We start from the raw sequence: 15783 nt of genomic DNA on the forward strand, positions 1-15783 counted from the left end.
GCTATTTCCCTTGTTATTAAAGAAAAAATGATTTCATTCTCCTGGTCAAAACTGGTTCTTTCTCCTCCTCTCCCCCGACTGTGCTGACAAGCTTAGAACAAACCCAGATTTGAAAACCACAATCTCAGCTCCATTTGTATGCTGCCTGAAATTGCCCTGTGTCAAGCAATTCCACCTGAGAGAAAAACTAACACAGCAAAGGTGACAATATAACAAGGATGTAACTGTTATAAGATAGTTTCAGAGGATAGCTGTGTTTGTCTACAGTAGAAGAGCTAGATTCAAGTCCCACAGCACCTTAGAAGACCAACAAGATTTTCGGGTTATAATCTTTTCAGGGACAAAAGCTCCCTTTTGTCAGATACCATTATAAGAGCAAGTGAATTCACACTATATACCACAGCCATGCAGGTGAGCGCCACAAGGGAAGAATGGCTTGTATATGCCTCATTGTGTATGTGTGAATGGCTGTTGCATTAGAACAAGAAGCAGAAAATAACATAAACAAGAAAAAGTTTTACAGAAGAAAGGACAGAAATTCAGAGAAGAATGGAGAAAAGCAGAATGAGTGTCAGGAGAGATTATCTATTGTTTTCTGTAGTTTATGCTATTTTAGTGTTCATCTAACTCCTACATTAATCACTTTGGGAGTTTAGGCTTAAAAGTGTAATAGAAATTCTGAAATAAATAACTAGAAAATATGCAGAACTGAAGAGCAGAATAGTGTGGGAGAAGGGAAGAAGTAGCTAAGTCTGGGTTGGTAAAGGTTTTCCAGTTTATAAATACTTCACTTCCTCTGTCTCAGTAAATACTCACTGGGGACAGGGGATAAAACAAACTACACAGTGTTAGTTAAATTAATTAAATGGATTCAAGGAATAAGGAATTATTTCTATTGGGGGCATACATGGACTGAAGAAATAAATTCCAGTTCCTTGGCAGAAACAGCCACTGTGTTGCTATGGTTACCTTAAGGCCAGACTACTGTAATACACTCTACATGGGTCTGTCTTTAAAGACAACTCAGAAACTCCATTTGGTACAGAATGCAGCAGCCCAGCTATTATCAGGTGCTAAGCAGAATCTGCATATCACTCCCAACCTGAAGAAACTCCATTGGTTACCTCTCAGATACTGGTCTCAGTGCAAGGTTCTAACTATCAGCTATACAGCCCTTAATGGCAATGGACTCAAGTATTGCCTCTCCTGCTGTGTTCCTCTGTAACTGCTTCGCTCATCAGAGCAATACCTTCTCAAGGTGCCACCTTGCAAGCAGATAAAATCGGCATCTGTCCATTGTCTGTGGCAGCTCCCACATTATGGAAAGGTCTACCTGAGGCTATCAGGAAGGACCTTGCGCTTCTATGGTTTTGCAAAATGTGCAAAACAGAATTGTTCAGGGGGGTATTCTTGTAGAGGAGTAGAGCTTGACCACTGGAACAAGGGCTACTCCCCCAGCTTCCCCATTGCCAAAAGTGTGTTTGTTCGCAACATTCATATGCCACTTTTCTCCCTGAAGGCAACTAAAGCAGCTCACAGAAAACTACTGAGATACAACCCATCGCTTCAAACAAATAATATAGTTAAACAAAGAAAACAAAATACATATCCTGAGCTAAGGCAGAGATTGCAAAAAGATTTTATGATAGATAATCACTGATCTCTCTCTCTCCTTCCCTTTCCCCTTCTCTCTTATACACACACACACATGTTCTTTTTGCCATCCATCCAACTGCTAATGCAAAATGATGCTTCCATGCTGAGTTCTGATCCTCAAAATCATAGTGCATCTTTCAGAGTTTTGGAGAATTACTTAAAGTCTTCATTCTCAAGACATCATAATGCAGCAGATCTCTCATCTTTTCTTTACATCATTTTGCATTAGAACAGTCACCGCTGCAGGGGAAGTTTTAAAAAAATGCAATTGAGCATTTTTAGATAACTAATCCCAATCTCCAATTTTAAATCTCATGATCTGAGGCACCCGATTAATGTTTTATTAATCTGCTATGCAGATTTCAGTGTCACTTTCAACAAATTTGACAGCGCAGTTTCTCTGCAACTATAAACACAGGCTAAAATGCACACATGTGCATAGAAAGCGTTACTGTTTGTTTTATTCTTTTGTTTTAGTTTTACTAAAAACAAATCTTGAAGAAAGATGCTTGTAATGGCAATGAAGTACCAACTCTTGAGGTAATAACAGTTGTTTTATTAATCTGTCAGTACACACAGGAGCCTTTTTGATTGTATTGTATAATCGCTATAGCAAATGTTGCCTTAATAGAGATGAGCTCTCATTCCTTGATACAGCAACAATGAGATTGTAGTGTGAAGAACATAAAGGAATGATCAAAGAGGGAATTATTTCTCCATTGCAACTCTGCCAATAATGATATTGTCATTGCACAAGATGAATCAGCAGTCGCAAGGAGTAAGAGAAGATAGCAACACATAAATTAAACAATGACAGACAATAAATCCAGTTTGGATAAAGGCCTGTGTCTGCAGTCTGCCCCTTTAAGAGCCATAAGCGGAGAGATCAAGGATAGGAAAACCGATAGGAAACACAGTTTTCCAGAAATAGACAAGGTGTGAGCAGGCTGTGGAATCCTGCTTCCTTTCTTGATGTCCCATCAATCCAGTTCTGTTTATTTTAGTATCCTGCTGCCAGCTCTCTTGGAAACCATCTTGAAAAATCAAATATCACTGGAGCTAGTGCATGCCTTTTTAATTACACTCATTCTTTCTCCATGTTAAGTGTGTGCATATTAAAATAATATATGCATACATAAGGCACAGTGGCTTTTAAAATAAGGCCTATGTATAAAATGTAAATACAGTAATACTAGGAAATGCTCAATTCCTACTTTTCCTCAGTCTTTTCTTGCGAGGGAAACAGTGCTCAACATGGCCAAAACAGAACAGATGATGAAGCAAAGGAAGTTGCAGCCTAGGATCAGCATAGGGATAGTGCATAAAACATCTAGTTTCTTTAAATGAAACTAAATCCTCAGGGCCAGATAAATTGCCAACAAGGATATTAAAAGAACTCTCTGGTGTAATTTCTGAGCTTCTATCCATTATTTTTGAGAATTCCCAGAGAACAGGTAAGGTGCTAGAAGACTGGAGGCGGGCAAATGTTGTCCCCATCCTCAAGAAGGGGAAAAAGGAGGATCTGGGTAATTACCGACCCATCAGCTTGATGTCTTTATCTGGAAAAGTTTTTATAACAAATCAGTCCTGGAGCATTTAGAAAGGATGGCTGTGATTACTAAGAGCGAGCATGGGTTTCTCAAGAACAAGTCATGTCAGACTAACCTTATCTCTTTTTTTGAGAATGTTACTACCTTGTTGGATCAGGGAAATGCTGTAGACATAGTTTATCTTGATTTCACTAAGGTTTTTGAAAAGGTTCCACATAATATCCTTGTTGACAAGTTAGTAAAATGTGGTTTGGATCCTAGTATTGTTAGGCGGATCTGTAATTGGTTGACAGATCACATCTAAAGAGTGCTTTTTAATGGTTTCTCATCCTCTTGGAAAGGAGTGACAAGTGAAGTGCCTCCGAGATCTGTCCTGGGCCCTAAGTTGTTCAACATCTATATAAATGATTTAGATGAAGGAAGGAATGCTTAATAAATAGAGGGAATGCTTAATAAATTTGCAGATGATACTAAATTGGGAGGGGTAGCAAATAGGGAAGAAGACAAAGTCAGGATACAGGATGATCCTGACAGGCTGGAAAACTGGGCTAAAACAAATAAAATGAGTTTCAACGAAGATGAATGCAAAGTTCTGCATTTAGGTAGGAAAAATCAAATGCATAATTATAGTATGGGGGAGACTTGCTTTGGCAGTAGTATGTGAGAAAAGGATCTAGGGGTCTTAGTAGACCATTCACTGAACACTGAGTCAGCAATGTGATGCGATAGCTAAAAAGGCAAATGCAGTCTTGGGCTGTGTTAATAGAAGTATAGTGTCCAGATCACACAAAGTGATGGCATCACTTTACTCTGGTCTGGTTAGACCTCACCTAGAGTATTGTGTTTGGTTTTGGGCATCACAGATTAAGAAGGTTATAGACAAGCTGGAACATGTCCAGAGGAGGGCAACGAAGATGAGGGGTCTGGAGACCAAGTCCTACGAGGAAAAGTTGAAGGAGCTCGGTATGTTTAACCTAGAGAGGAGATGACTGAGAGATGATATGATTACCATCTTCAAGTACTTGAAGGGCTTTCATATAGAGGGAGTTGCGGGGTTGTTTTCTGTTGCCCTAGAAGGTCAGGCCAGAACCAATGGGTTGAAATTAAATCAAAAGAGTTTTCGGCTAAACAATATGAAGAACTTTCATACAGTTTGAGTAGTTCCTCAGTGGAACAGGCTTCCTCGAGAGGTGGTGGGCTCTCCTTCTTTGAGGCTTTTAAGCAGAGGCTAGATGGCCATCTGTCAGCAGTGCTGATTCTGTGAACTTAGGCACATCATGAGAGGGAGGGCAGGAAGGGTTGTGTTAGGGTTTGGCTCATGTGGCCCTTTCTTACATGCCCAGGGAAATGCAGATCACCACTTTGGGGTCAGGAAGCAATTTTCCTCCAGGCCACATTGGCCAGGGACCCTGGAGGGATTTTTTCCCCATCTTCTGGGCGTGGAGTAGGATCACTGGGGTATGTGGGGGAAGGTAATTGTGAATTTCCTGCATTGTGCAGGGGGTTGGACTAGATGACCCTTGTGGTCCCTTCCAACTCTGTGATTCAATGATTCTATGAAAAGTTGAAGACAGCAGGAAAAGAGGAAGAACCAACATGAGATGGATTGACATAATCAAGGAAGCCATGGCCTCCAGTTTGCAAGACCTGTGCAAAGCTGTTAATTATAGTGGGAAGCAGAGGTGGTTGGTCATTGTCTTCCTCTGTAGTGTCTTCCTTGGTAGTCTTCCATCCAAGTACCGACCCTGCTTAGCTTCCAAGATCTGATGAGACTGGGCTATAGCATACTGCCTTCCCAGCCAATAATTATCATAGGAGTACATAATACAATAGAATAGATATTCCTATCTGTTTTTCACACCTGAGCCCTCTCATCCTCAATACAATAGAATAGATATTCCTATCTGTTTTTCGCACCTGAGCCCTATCAGCCTCAATATAATGGCCCTTATTTTTAGTATTTTGATCTGGCAATTCTTTAAATGTACTTCACCTATGCTGTCTAGATGTAAAATCCAAATAACAAACGTTAAAGGAAATGGGTGCTTTTCCAGATAAGTTTAAAGAAGTTGTATCTAAATAGAGAACTATACAATTGTCACCAAAGTCTTTGGAAAGCTCCCACTTGTTTCTGAAAGAAGGTGCAATCAAAAGGGACAAAAAGCAGGACCAAGAAGTATAGAATGAATTGATTGAGATGACCTCAAACAGACCCGTCACTGTCGTAGATGGTTGCCCCTACTCATTGCAGTGAGCGCAGTTCATGGCTTATTCCAGTGGAGAGTTTGTTCCTTTTCCTGTTGTAGTTGTGGAGAGGCACAGACAGGATACATCTGCAGGAACTGCAGAACCTAAACCTGCACACGGTCTGCCTTTTCTTTCTTCCCCTACCTTGTTGTGGTATTGCTGCCTAACAGGTCATCAGGCTGAGGGAGATGGCTTCATTTTTTGATACAATGCATCCTTCCTGGTAGCCTCCACCTAGTTCTTTTTGACATGAATCTATGCTTCCAGTCCCATGCAAACTCCTCACAAACAGAATGGAAGATCACACATCTCAAGCATCTTTCAATGTCTTATCTAAATGAGGCAATAGATAGAGGCTAGCTGCTGCAAGGGACATCGATTCATTCATTATAAACATGTTGGCTTAGGTGGACCACAACAGAGCAAGGATATTCTGTCCACTGGACTCATTAGCTGACAAGATGTTCATAAGTTTGGTAGTAATAATGTAAGGGGAGGGGGGACATATTGCAGCAATGACTGCCTCACTTTAAATTCCAAACTTCATTAGAAAAACAAGAGAAACTTATGCCTTAGCATGGTAATATCTCAACAAGGAGCAAAGAGAGTCAGCTAGAGATGTGTGGACAGTGTATGTTACTCATATAGTTGCCGTTACCAGAAAGGTCAACTGTGTGAGAAACATACACTGAAGGAGTTGCTGAAGGGGGACACTGGCAAAACTAGGAAAGTCATGGCTTAGAAGCTTACTTCTAAGAACTTTAAGTTGTGCAAAGCAATGAAATTAGAAAGCACCATGTGGGGAACCCGCAAAGAGTTGCAAGGGGCACTTCATTTCCCCCTATATCCTCTTCCCAACACCATTTCCTCTCTTTTTCTTTTTGGTATCCCCCATGTCATCTCCCTTTTTCCTGCTTCCTTTGCTCTTTCCCACTCACTAACCAACCATTTGTTTATTCTTTATTTATTTCATTTACACCCCACCTTTCTCCCCAGTGGGGATCCAAAGCAGTTTACATCATTCTTCTCTCTTCCATTTCATCCTCACAACAATCCTGTGAGGTAGATTAGGCTGAGAGAGTGGCTGGCCCAAGGTCACCTATTGAGCTTCCATGGTATAATAGTGATTTGAACCTGGGTTTCCCAGATGCTAGTCTGACACTCTGTCCACTACACCACATTGGCTATCAGCTTTCCCTTCTTCCCTCACTTGTCAACCTATCCCTGGGAAAAGTCTACCCAAGTTAGCAAAGTAATGTGGTAGAAAATCATTCAGGTGATTTGCGTGGTAGGCAGGAGGCAGGGGAGGCCAAAATAGTCTTGGAAAGAGGCCTCCCTCCTGCCATTTACTGATAGAAACCAAGGTTTGAAGGCTGGCAATATTGTTGTGTTTGCCTAGCAACCCCCCACAATGGCTACTGAGAGAGCATTCCTTTCTTAAAGGTACAGGTGCTACTTCCATTATTTTAGGGGGGTTAACCCCCTGTGTTTTTTGGGGGGATTTTCTTTTTAATTCATATTCCCCCCTCCCTGCTTTTTCAGGTTTGTAGACAGATCTTCCTTGTCTGTTCATGGCTCCAATCTCTGGATGTAAGTATCCACAGATTTGGCCATGTTGAGAACACTTGAAAACAAGAAATTAGATTTGGTGGTGGTAGCTCTTACCATATTATGCCAGGATCAAATGACATGTTCACCAAGCACCCCCAAAAAAGACATGGTAAAATAATTGTGCCCATTTTTTGCCACATAAAATATCACATTATATGAAAATTTGACCTCATGATCTGTATCATTATCTGTACATATTTCATTATCCTTGACATACATGGTTCTTGTGGGTGGTTTTCAAACTATGAAATGAGCAGAATGACATGTTCAAATTTAACAGTATCATGATCACTTTCTGGCCTTGGACACAACCATGCCCACTGTGAGAAGCCAGACTCAATAATACTGGTTCTATACCAGTTCTGTACCAGTGATCCTCTAATCCTCTAAATTATAGCAAACTTCACATGGCCTAATCTTTGGCTCTTATTTAATCCATGAATGGTTGCCTGTAATGATATGGTGATTCCCCCCCCCCTTAAAGAAGTTTGATTCATGCTCTGGAAAGTATTACTCTAAATGTCATGAGCATTGGAAGAAAAAAACCCCAACATAATAACAATCCAGGAAGGGTCTGCCTCCATCCTGTCATTTCATATTGCTGTTGTGGCTGCTGCTATTACTACTGCCACTCCAACCACTACTACAGGAAGAAGGATGACTGAGCAACAGTCATGTCCTCCAGAGAGTGTTCAGTAGTCCTAGCCAGTTTCTATACATACACATAGTCAAATGACCACACTCAGAATGACTTCTTGGCAGGAAGGAAGTGTAAAATAATTAAAAGAAGCAAGGATGTCTACACAGAACTACATTATTGGCAGGGCATCCTTATGATCTGGATGTTAGTCTGCACGTTTCTCAGAGGTCTGTAGGGAGCCTTTTCCCGAAATGCTTTCTCCTCTTATTCTTTTTGGCATTCCTCACCTGCTTTTCCTGATTGTAATTCAATCTGAGGGAATTTTTTTCTTCTTCACTCAGCCTCCTATTGTTTTTATAAAATGCATATATGTCCTAGCCAAGGAGTGCAGATATTTTAACTTCTCTTGGAAATGACGTTACTGAAAAAGAAATATCCCTTACTATAAAGCACAGTTGCCTATATATCTAACAGTCAAGGGCTGGCCCAAGTGTGGACAGGTAAATCCACACAATGGGGCCAGCCATAGAAACTACATAGGGTTCTACCAATCAGGGGGTATTCCTGAGTTTGCAGGAAAATGTTAGTTTAAAAAAAATGGGGAAACAAGTTCCCCCACCTAATAGCAATGCCTTTCAATGAGCAGACTTCATTAACGATCCAGACTTCGGTTGCATTTTGGGTTTGCAGTCCAAAATGGTCTGGAAAATCATTGTGGCAGTAGCCACAAAGAGCAGATGAGGAGAGGAAACTGGTGGCTGACTCCCCCCCCCCAACCCACCTGTTTCTCCATCCTTTCCCATGCTTGGGGAACGAGTGAGCAATAGACCAGTGGGGAGGCAAGCCAGTAAGTAGGTGGGAACTGGCAGGCCAGCAGGCCAGAGAAGTTGGAGCTGGAGATGGGGGTGGGGTGGGGTGGCAGAGGCAACAGCAAGGAGGAGGAAAATGGGTTTTCCCTACCCTTACAGGTCATTTTGGCTCCATCCTTTATAACAACAGCAGCAGCAGCAACACTTAATGTGTGAGGGGCTAGTGTGTTGTTTAACTAGTTCAAGTAAAAATTGTTCCTGAAATTGAAATCAGCTGAAATTCAAATACTTACAGACATTTCCTCCTTTGTAAAAAAAGAATCGGAATTTGGAGGGGGGAAGAGACTAACAGTGCAATTCTGGGGAGGGTGTGTGTGAAAGGGCTGTGGAGGTGGCCTGACCCAGCACCAGCAAAACTGCCACTTGAGCCATCCAAATTGGCACTAAAGCTGGTGCTGGGCCACTTACGCCACTGCCGAGGAGCGGTGCAGTGGCGCGTGCATGTGCGCCAGCAAAGCCGTGGTGGCAGTATATCTTTGGCACAAGTGCTCGTGTAGTCCATGAAACTGTATACAGCAGTTTCACGGGCTTTGGGGGAATTTTCCTATATGGCTTGCTTGCCTCAGCACAGCAAACTGCTCAAGAGACACAGCGCCATGGCTGAGCTGTCTTCGGCATCAGCAAAACTACCCCCCCCCCTTTGGATAGTGCTGCCCATGTGAAAAGTTAACTTCTTCCTTTATGTCCCTTGCTTTTGAGATCTATCAGCAAACTTCTGTATGTATATTGTGTGCCCTTTCCTCACTATGGCCTGTACGCCAAAGGAATTCATAGCAATGTCATTGAAAGTTCTGAGTCAGGCTATTTGCCTCAGAAGCCTCCATAATCCTAAAGTTATTTTGATCCAATAGTGTAGATTGTTTTGTTTTTACAATTTTCTCTAACCTGTCCCTTTATTTTCCTGGAAGGGTGAGTGTTGCGCAACGTAGCTCCCCCTGCTGGAACATTTTGTGTCTAATTGGACTCTTTGCTCTTGTTGATCAACCAAAACATAATTTAACGGCAATAATAGAAATGTTCATCTAGTAAAGATGATAACAATTCACTAGACTATTCATATGGCAGTTTCCACCACATTTTAATGATAAATGCCCCGTATATATGTCCCCCCCTTTTCAACTCTAGACGGGATTGCACAATGATAAGTTGAATGAATCATATAACACAAGCAGCTAAGAGGAATCATTGACAGAAGTATTCTGCATTTACATTATTCTTTTCTTTGTCTACTATAACCAGCAGACTTTAGGAAACCTGTGAAAATTAGGACTAAATCTTGATATTCTGTTGTTCTTTCTTCTAATGTTACTTCATGGCAGGTACTTGACAGTTCTAAAATAATTAATGATGGTAATGTGAGTGGCTAGTATGTAGTTTTTCTATATGATGAACTTGTTTCTTTCTCTCCCAAGATTTGGTGAGAAGCTATTCTATGACCCCGCCCACTCTCAGCGTCACAGAAGAGGAATACGTGATCAACGCTAAAGATACATTGAATATTACTTGCAGGTAAGAGTCACATATTAATGCCCTTCACTGTTGCCGACTGTTATGACAAAGGTTCCCAAAGGCCATTCATATACACTCAGCAGCAGGAGACCCATTTGAAGGCAGCTGGAATGGAGGAGCTTACGTTGACTGGTTATAATCCTATTCTAGATATCTGTCCATTTGTAATAGAAACATGGGTATATAAACAGCTGGAGGGTGAGAGAAGGTGTTGAAGCTCAGAATACCTATCTGATGCCCACGTAGGGTTGCCCACCTCCAGGTACTAGCTGGAGATCTCCTGCTATTACAACTAATCTTCAGCCGATAGAGATCAGTTCACCTGGAGAAAATGGTCGCTTTGGCAATTGGACTCTATGGCATTGAAGTTCCTCCCCTCCCCAAACCCCGCCCTCCACAGGTTCTGCCCCAAAAACCTCCCACTGGTGGCAAAGAGGAACCTGGCAACCTTAGGCCCACTGCTGCTCTGCTACAAAGTCCTCCATTCCAATGCAGATTAAATGTGGTCATTGTTCTTTTGGTACACAAGATGCTATATAACATGTAGTTCTGGCCTGAAAGACTCACTTATTCACAAATGCTTATACCCTGCTATAAATTTTGTTAATCTTTAAGGTGCTACTAGACTCTTGATCTTTTGTACTGCTACAGACAAACTAACATGGCTACCCACTTTGAACTATCTCCAATTATTCAAGTTGTGCTAAAAAAATGGTGGGTAAATACTTATGTGTTTGAAAGACAGGAGGAACATACATTTTATATTGCTACCAACTGGATAATACATCACATAGAAAAACAAGGTTTTCCTAGCATACTAAATTCAAATGAGGACCTCTGGATCTCCCAGCTGATTATATGTGGAAGTGTCCTGACAGATAATTTGGAAAATCAAGACAATGACTATCTGTCCACCATAGCCTACTGCAGGCTTTGAATGGAACTCTCTGGTGCTGATGTTAAAATTTGAACAATTCTGAGAGAGTGTGATTGGCGTAAGAAATAGCACCCATGGGAAGTGGCACTGCTTTCACCCATGAACACAAATTCCAAAAAGTAATAATAAAAATAGAGACTGAAAACAATTATGACTGAGCTCCAAAGAACTGTATGACTAGGACTGTGTGTTTAAAGTGGTATTGGTGTTGTGTTTCTTAGGCAGCAGCTCACCCCTTGCCACAAAATAAACCACTTCTGAAACCAGAGGAACTTTCAAAAGCGGGTTGTGATCTGGCAAAGCACAATATAATCTTAATAATTTCTTTGGGACGGAAATTAGGTTTCCCAGTCTGCACTGTGATAGGCTGCTATGCAGACAAGCACTAAAGTCAGTGCCCATTCACATAAATTCAGCAGTTGTTTGGGCCACTGCTACCTGGCCATGCACCTTTTACGTGAAACCTGTGTCCCCAGACCTTTCCTCCTTAGGACACCTTGAAGGAGCACAGTTGAGTACAAATACTCCTCTCCCACTTGCCTTAAGACATGTTCTTAACCTAAATATGCTGGGCCATGCATTTCCTTTAAGTGCCCCCTTCCAGAGAATGAACCACAGTTCTGCTAACATTGTCTCTTCAGTTCAAATTACATTATGCATCGCTTTATGTGAAACAGAACCATGAGCAGCAGAAATTTTTTTGTTTCTGATTTAAACTCTTACTTGAAAAGCTGTCCATGCCAAAGCAAAACTTGGTTTTCTGAGTTACACAGAGGAATCTTCCCAAACGGCAGCCCGCTTTCCCTTGCTTTCTGTTATGATTCAGTGCCTCTTCAGGTTTTGAGGGAAGATGTCAGGTCTCAGCAACACATTGCGTTCCTGGTAATAAAGACTTCTCTCCAGACGGTGCAGTGAGTTAAACGTTTTATTTCAGAAAGTCAGCGAGTTCAGCAAATCATAGAAACTTAAGGCTAGAATACAGGCATGGGGAAGCATTGGTACATATATAGGGTAAATACAATGGGGTTGATTAGGTTTTGAAGACAAAGAAACAATACAGAAGTTAACTACAGGTAAAGACTTAAGACAAATCATATAGGAAATAAATGCATGTGTTAACTGGCTGATCTTCCCGGGCTTCCGGCATTGTTTTGCAGGACCCGGTATCAGATCAGCGATTACTCGGGCGGGTCTCCATTGAGGTGCAGATCTAGGGCAGGAGACCGGGTGCAAACGGGGAGGAACGGAGTGCACAAAAAACTCCATTTTGTCCATGGGGGGAACCATCTTGTTTCATATCCGGGGCCGACAGAGAGCCCATCTGACAGAAGATGACCACAGATATGCCACATGTCAAGCTAAAGACATCCAAAAGGAGGTGGATAGCATGCAAGGCGTTCAGTGTAACACAAGGTTGGCTAAATATCACTGGAAAAGAATGAGGCTCAACCTTCGCAATGTCATGACTTCTTTAACTCTCGCTCTGGAGACCTTCCTTGCCGAACATGCAGAGTTCTTTCCAACCTAAACACAAACTTGCAATCTGCCTCCAGGAACCTAACCAAGGGCCACCAAAACCTATAAAAACCTTATTAACCACCATCATCTGGATTTTCAGATCTCCAATATACTTTTACCTAATTCTTCAGATAGCCAGAAAACTTCTTTTAATAATCATCCAATATAAGAAACAAAAGTACACAGCAAGGAAAATAGTAAGCTACATTAGAAGTATCTTATTTTGTTTATTTTATATGGAACATTTTTTTGTGTCACCCTTCCATAAAAATATGGTCAAGGCAGCCCATGGAAAAACAGAACTTTAATATTGTCATAAAAGCACAAAACAGCAAACTATTAAAAAGAAAGATTAAAATGATACTTTTAAAGGAAACCCAAAATCTGAGGTGATAGGAAGAACCTCATAAGCATCACAGGATATTTAAGACAAATTCCTACAAGCATACCCTTGGCAGCTTTACAGAAAGGATACAAAGGATCTGTGTAGCTCCCAACTTAAGAAAAGTAGAGCATAAAGAATATGTCAGCACAGCTGCAAAAAGAAATATCCAAGAAACTGGTACTACCAACCGTTATATAATGCCCAAAGAATTTACATTCAGAAAGACCTCTGAAGTATTGCAATCTACAGTTTGATAGTGTGGGCTCTGCAACAGATACTGACAACAACCCCTACTACTGAAGAGGCAATCTGACTATATCCCCCTCCTAGGCAAAGAGAGGAAGTAAGTGAATGTAATCAGGCATTTGAAAGGGCAGGACAGGCCCAGCTCACAAAAGTGCCTGGGTGAATTCCCCCCCCCCCGTGAGAACTGTCAGTGTACTAAACGATCACCAACACCTCTGGAAGCAGAGAGCCTTTAATCTGGGAACTTCTGGAAGTTGTATGAAGCAAGGGGTGGTGGTACCTTGCTCTCTTTATTTGTACCACCTTATTCTCAAAAAGATAATTGCTTAATTCAGAAGTTCCTGGAGATTTGGGGGACAGTGCCTTGAGAGAGCAGGGTTTGGGGAGGGAGATCAGTTGGGGTGTGATTTCATACAGTCTACCCTCCGAAGCAGCCTTTTTTTTTTTTTTTAGAGGTGTATATCTCTGTGGTGTGGAGGTCAGTTGTAATTCCAAGACATCTCCAGGCCCCACCTGGAGGTTAACAACCCTATCTGAAGTTCAGGACTGGGTATCTACCACTTTCCTCCTCCAAACCATCAGGAGGTTGTCTCTGCAAGAAGGAAACTGGTGGGTCTGAAATGAGTCAAATAAACAACCTGACTAAATCTAGCTTCTGTTGTTCCTTTTGTTCCTGTAAAGAGGACAGCATCCCCTGGAGTGGTCGTGGCCTGGAGGCCAGGAGGACACTGTCCAGATTGGAAAGGACAGCGAATCAGTGGTGTTGGTGAGTCTCGACGGCGTCCGAACAGTCAAGGAAGAGGATTGTGAGGGCACTGACACAAAGCCCTACTGCAAGGTCTTGACACTGACAGGGACTCAGGCTAACGACACAGGCTACTACCGCTGTTACTACAAGTACATCAATGCCAAAATCGAGGGCACCACTGCAGTCAGCACCTATGTGTTTGTGAGAGGTAAGAAGGTAAAAAGACCTGCATGGTCAAAAATAGATTAGACTCCAAGTGGAAGAGCCCGTTGGCCAGTCTCTATTATACCTGTTTAAATTTTTCTGAAACTCCGTATCACACACAGAAGGCTGATATTACAAAGGAACAGGTATTTGAGGTTTAATTCATTGTAAAGTAAAGGAGGGACCCTGTCTTTTGAAAGGGAAACACTAATCCAATCAGAATGATGTAAAAATATGTTTTTGCCAGGTTACCGCTATCTGTTTCACCCCTTCTCTGCTGTCTAACCACTGCATAGTTAAATTATGGAACTCCCTGCCCCAGGATGTGGTGATGGCTGCCAACTTGGAAGGCTTTAAGAGGGGAATGGACATGTTTATGGAGGAGAGGGCTATCCATGGCTACTAGTCAAAATGGATATGAGTCATGAGGCATACCTATTCTCTCTAGTATCAGAGAAGCAACCTGTTACATTGGGTGCTGAGGAACACAGGCAGGATGGTGCTGCTGCAGTTGTCTTGTTTGTGGGCTTCCTGGAGGCACCTGGTTGGCCACTGTGTGAACAGACTGCTAGACTTGATGGGCCTTGGTCTGATCCAGCATGGCTTTTCTTATGTTCTTATGTCTTGGCTTTCATTGTTGCTGCTGGATTCCTGCACCATGATATTAAAAGGTTTTCCTCTTATCTAGGTTGACTGGGAGATGTTTAGCATACGGTCTAAATATAATGTGGGCAATTAATAGTGAGCACTTGAGTCTTGCCAACTGAGCAACTGTTGCTGGTATTTTAAAACAAATCATTCTCCAATAACAAACTCAAAATAACAATAGCCAGAGGCATTAGAAGTTTGGCAGGAATTTCCCCTTGCGAATGTTAGTTCTCGCTTAATCTAATCTGCTCTTGGTCTTTGCTAGGAACATCTGTGGCTGCTCTTCAAATATATCCTGGAGAAATATTTATATAAAAACACAGAGATGGAATAAACTCCAAAACCTCTAGTCAGGAGCATTTAGCAGCAAAGAAGCTGACGTACAACATTGCCTATGAAAATATATTTCAAGCATGACCATGTGCTGCAGTCTTGCGAAGCAGAAATGGCTTTGTTATTTGAGTCTAGATTTATTTTGCCTTTTGCCAGCGTAGCAGTATTGAATTGGGAAAGTGTGGATATCATGAGCTTCTGGAGAAGAACTATGGTCCAACTTCAGGGTGTGTTCACAGAGGATATGGGATGCCTACTTTAATCACAATCTCTGTCACTAAGCCCCTTGGGTATTTTGTACAAAGTGCATTGTTTCCATGTACTTTAAATTACATATATTTTCCCAATTTACAGGGAAGTTGTTGTGTGCTTGAATTCCCCCCCCCCCAAAAAAAAAACTTTGGTACTTGGCTACCCATAAATTGGCATATCTGAATAGATATATGGGTAGACGAATGGACAGATGTTTAAGCCAAAGACCTATATTCTATTTCCTAAATCTTTCCACCTTAAGTTGCAACAGGAAATTGACAGAGTATCACATAATGTTCCTGCCATGGCTTTCATCATAGAATCAGATGCTTGGATCCTGCAATAAATTTCTGCTGATGGAAGAGATTTCTGTCAGTGGAACAGTACTTCCTTCTCTCCTGTTGCAGCCCAAAATGACCCCTCTTGAACT

At 41.7% G+C, this 15783-nt stretch overlaps 1 protein-coding gene across 4 annotated transcripts in view; it reads left to right on the top strand.

Moving 5' to 3' along the window:
* The window catches only part of FLT4 (fms related receptor tyrosine kinase 4), a 93026-nt gene that overhangs the window by 22480 nt on the left and 54763 nt on the right, over nt 1-15783 (top strand). For all 4 annotated transcript variants that reach the window (XM_056851632.1, XM_056851648.1, XM_056851656.1 and 1 more), the window contains exons 2-3: nt 9986-10082; nt 13850-14124. In XM_056851632.1, the coding sequence (XP_056707610.1) occupies nt 9986-10082; nt 13850-14124 (372 nt within the window). The remainder of the gene's footprint in view (nt 1-9985; nt 10083-13849; nt 14125-15783) is intronic.

This window comes from Euleptes europaea, chromosome 1, assembly GCF_029931775.1.
Source record: "Euleptes europaea isolate rEulEur1 chromosome 1, rEulEur1.hap1, whole genome shotgun sequence".
Classification (NCBI taxonomy): Eukaryota; Metazoa; Chordata; class Lepidosauria; order Squamata; family Sphaerodactylidae; genus Euleptes; species Euleptes europaea.